At 39.9% G+C, this 2,557-nt stretch overlaps 1 protein-coding gene across 2 annotated transcripts in view; it reads left to right on the top strand.

Annotated features, from left to right (window-relative positions):
- LOC113213801 (lysine-specific demethylase 4D-like) overlaps nucleotides 1–2,089 on the top strand; it is a 12,064-nt gene extending 9,975 nt beyond the window's left edge. Inside the window, exons 2-8 of one of the 2 annotated variants that reach the window (XM_052274879.1) lie at nucleotides 70–201; nucleotides 292–571; nucleotides 817–1,145; nucleotides 1,240–1,372; nucleotides 1,470–1,629; nucleotides 1,723–1,871; nucleotides 1,948–2,089. In XM_052274879.1, the coding sequence (XP_052130839.1) occupies nucleotides 1,103–1,145; nucleotides 1,240–1,372; nucleotides 1,470–1,629; nucleotides 1,723–1,871; nucleotides 1,948–2,059 (597 nt within the window). In that variant the 5' untranslated portion in view covers nucleotides 70–201; nucleotides 292–571; nucleotides 817–1,102 and the 3' untranslated portion in view covers nucleotides 2,060–2,089. Of the gene's footprint in view, nucleotides 1–69; nucleotides 212–291; nucleotides 572–816; nucleotides 1,146–1,239; nucleotides 1,373–1,469; nucleotides 1,630–1,722; nucleotides 1,872–1,947 lie in introns of both variants that reach the window. The other variant, XM_052274878.1, reaches the window with a different exon arrangement.
- Nucleotides 2,090–2,557: the final 468 nt, after the last annotated feature.

Below are 2,557 nucleotides of genomic sequence, written 5' to 3'. Positions count from 1 at the left end.
TTTTTTTGTTGTGTAGTAGTCTTGTTACTTTCTGCTGATTCATGCATTTTATGACTCTTTGTTTTTCAGATGGGAAGTGCTGGAGGGGTGGTGACCTCACTTGTCATGCGTGGCAAGCAATGCCATTCTATCTTCGACCTGGCTGAGCTGTGGAACTTGTGCACCGTCACTGCAGAGCAGCCTTTTCCAGAATAGTGATATGTGCGTGCAGGTATCAAGACAAAGTTCTATGATCCACTATAAAACTTGACTGATTACTCCAAAAATAACCAATACCTTCTTATCTTACAGCTTGCAGGTGTGGTTGATATCAAATTGTATTCTCATTATGACTTGGAAAGCTGACTTTGAAGGCAAATGAGAAGATGCACATAGCTTCACGTCACGGGAAAAAAGTGCAATGGAACTGAATCGCTGACTCTGATTGTGACAAGGGTACCAGTTTATTTATTGACAATCCAACATTTGTGAGCTGACCATCTTGTCAACCGTCGTGTTGACTTGGTATAGTGCAATCATGTTTGTCAATACTGTTGCACTGAAAGACTAGAATCCATCTATCTAGAAAAATGTAAGGTTTCTGGCAAGCAAGTATTTTGAAAGTCACTGTAAATAGCATAGCTCTAATCTCAGTTGAAAAATGTGGTGCTGTTGGGCTGATTTACCTTCTGGTCATTACATGTTGTTTTTTTAATATCTGTCTACTATCTATCATTGATTATTAGGATTTTCTGAAAGGACCACTGCTTGTATTAGTTTTTATGTTTCCACTTTGTTTGAGATTTGTGTTTGACACTTTTGTTCAATTAATTTCAGAAGTTACCCGACATTGCTGTGTTTGATTTCCCAGAGGGCCAAAACAGTGGCATGTTACAATCTGATGACTAACTACCAGAACCTTCATCTAAAACATTTATTGTTAGTGTTGTGGACTTAAAGAAAAGGTGCAACAGCATGAAAGTCCACATGAAAGTTTTAAAACAAGAAAATGATGCTTTGAAAATGCAAAGTGAAAGAATATAAAGAGCGTACCAACGACCTCAAGGAAAGGAATGAATTGATAACTACAATAAATCTTGATTATCAAAAGGAGAGAAAAGATATGAGGGAGAACTGCAACCATGTTTGTCCGCGCTCAAGTTCAGGTATTCTATTATATATTCTACTTGAACGTGGAAAGTTTGTCTTCAAATTTTTCTCTTTCATTTGTAAACTGTTTTACTCCAACTTGCCTCCTAGATGGTAATTACCCTGGAATCAATAGTAGTTATATGTATTTTGGATTAAAACACAGCTTCTTTCCGATACATATTGAGGACCTTTCAATGTACAGTATCAATTTCCTCCACCGACGTGGGTTCCCCAAGATTTGGTAATTTCTTAACAGTTCCTCTGAATTTTGAAAATTTTGTTATACCTCCCTCCCTCCTTGCCGCAACATTAAGATCATGTTTCTGTCCTTTTTTTAGGGTGGTTGTGCCTCCGACATCCATTTCCAAACTACACCATTTTCTGTCAAGAGAGTTTGCTGGCCCAGCACAACATAGAACATGTATTGGACTCCTTAGCCACAAATACTTTGTCCCGACGCCAGCCTGGTTGAGAAGAAATGGAATACCCTTCAAAGTGGTAAAGTCTTCTAATGTGTGCCTGATCACTTAGATATAAAGCAATCTGTGAAGGGTAATAGAGAATGAGTACAAATGCATGTTATTCTTACAGGTTGTCCAGAGAAATGGGGAAGGTGTCCTCGTGGCACCTAATGCAGCCCATTTTGGCTTTAATACGGGGAACAACTGTGCTGAGGCAACTAATTTTGCCTCCAAGGCCTATCTACCCTATGGAATTGTGTACCCGAAGTGTACCTGCATGTAAGTTCCTCTTCTGTTACAATTTTGCAAGATACTGTAGTCAGGACGTTATTTCCCAAACTGCCTCCTGCCTCAGGCCCGGCGAGGTCCATGCAGATTTGACAGTGGTTATCAAGTCTCAAAGTCCTGAATTGCTGGAAGCATACAAGGCTGGAAAGGTACCAGTTGTGTCCTCTCCAAATTTTTAAAATAGGATTGTGCATTCACATCTGTGGAGGGAATCATTTGTGAGTAATTTTTCTGTTATTTCTACTCCCTCTGTTGGGACTGCTCCATCTGTGAATTACATTTTATTTCCCAAATTTTGACATGAAAATGTGTTGTTTTGATGCAGGAAATGAACGTTGAAGGTGCAGATGAGGTGCTAGAAGAGGAAGAAGCTGCAGACTCGCCTGCTTTAGGGAAGAGAAAGCGTCCTAATCGGAAAGTTATCATGTGCCCAGTCTGTGAGAAAACGTTTCAAGGTGGGCAAAAGGCAAGATTGCAGGATCATCTCACGTCAACCCATGCAAACTTGTCAGTTGAGGAAGATGAAAGAGTTAAGGCAGCAATGGCAAACATGTTTCCAGAGAGAGGACATAAACTACCCAAAAAAGAGTGCACACTGTGTGGGAAAGCTGTGGCTAGATCAATGGGAGCCCATCAAAAATCAAATGGCTGCATACCAAAAAAAGTAAATAGTTAGA

This window comes from Frankliniella occidentalis, unplaced genomic scaffold, assembly GCF_000697945.3.
Source record: "Frankliniella occidentalis isolate FOCC.00 unplaced genomic scaffold, Focc_3.1 Scaffold459, whole genome shotgun sequence".
In the NCBI taxonomy this organism is placed as follows: domain Eukaryota; kingdom Metazoa; phylum Arthropoda; class Insecta; order Thysanoptera; family Thripidae; genus Frankliniella; species Frankliniella occidentalis.
This window is presented reverse-complemented; position numbering and strand designations above follow the sequence as displayed.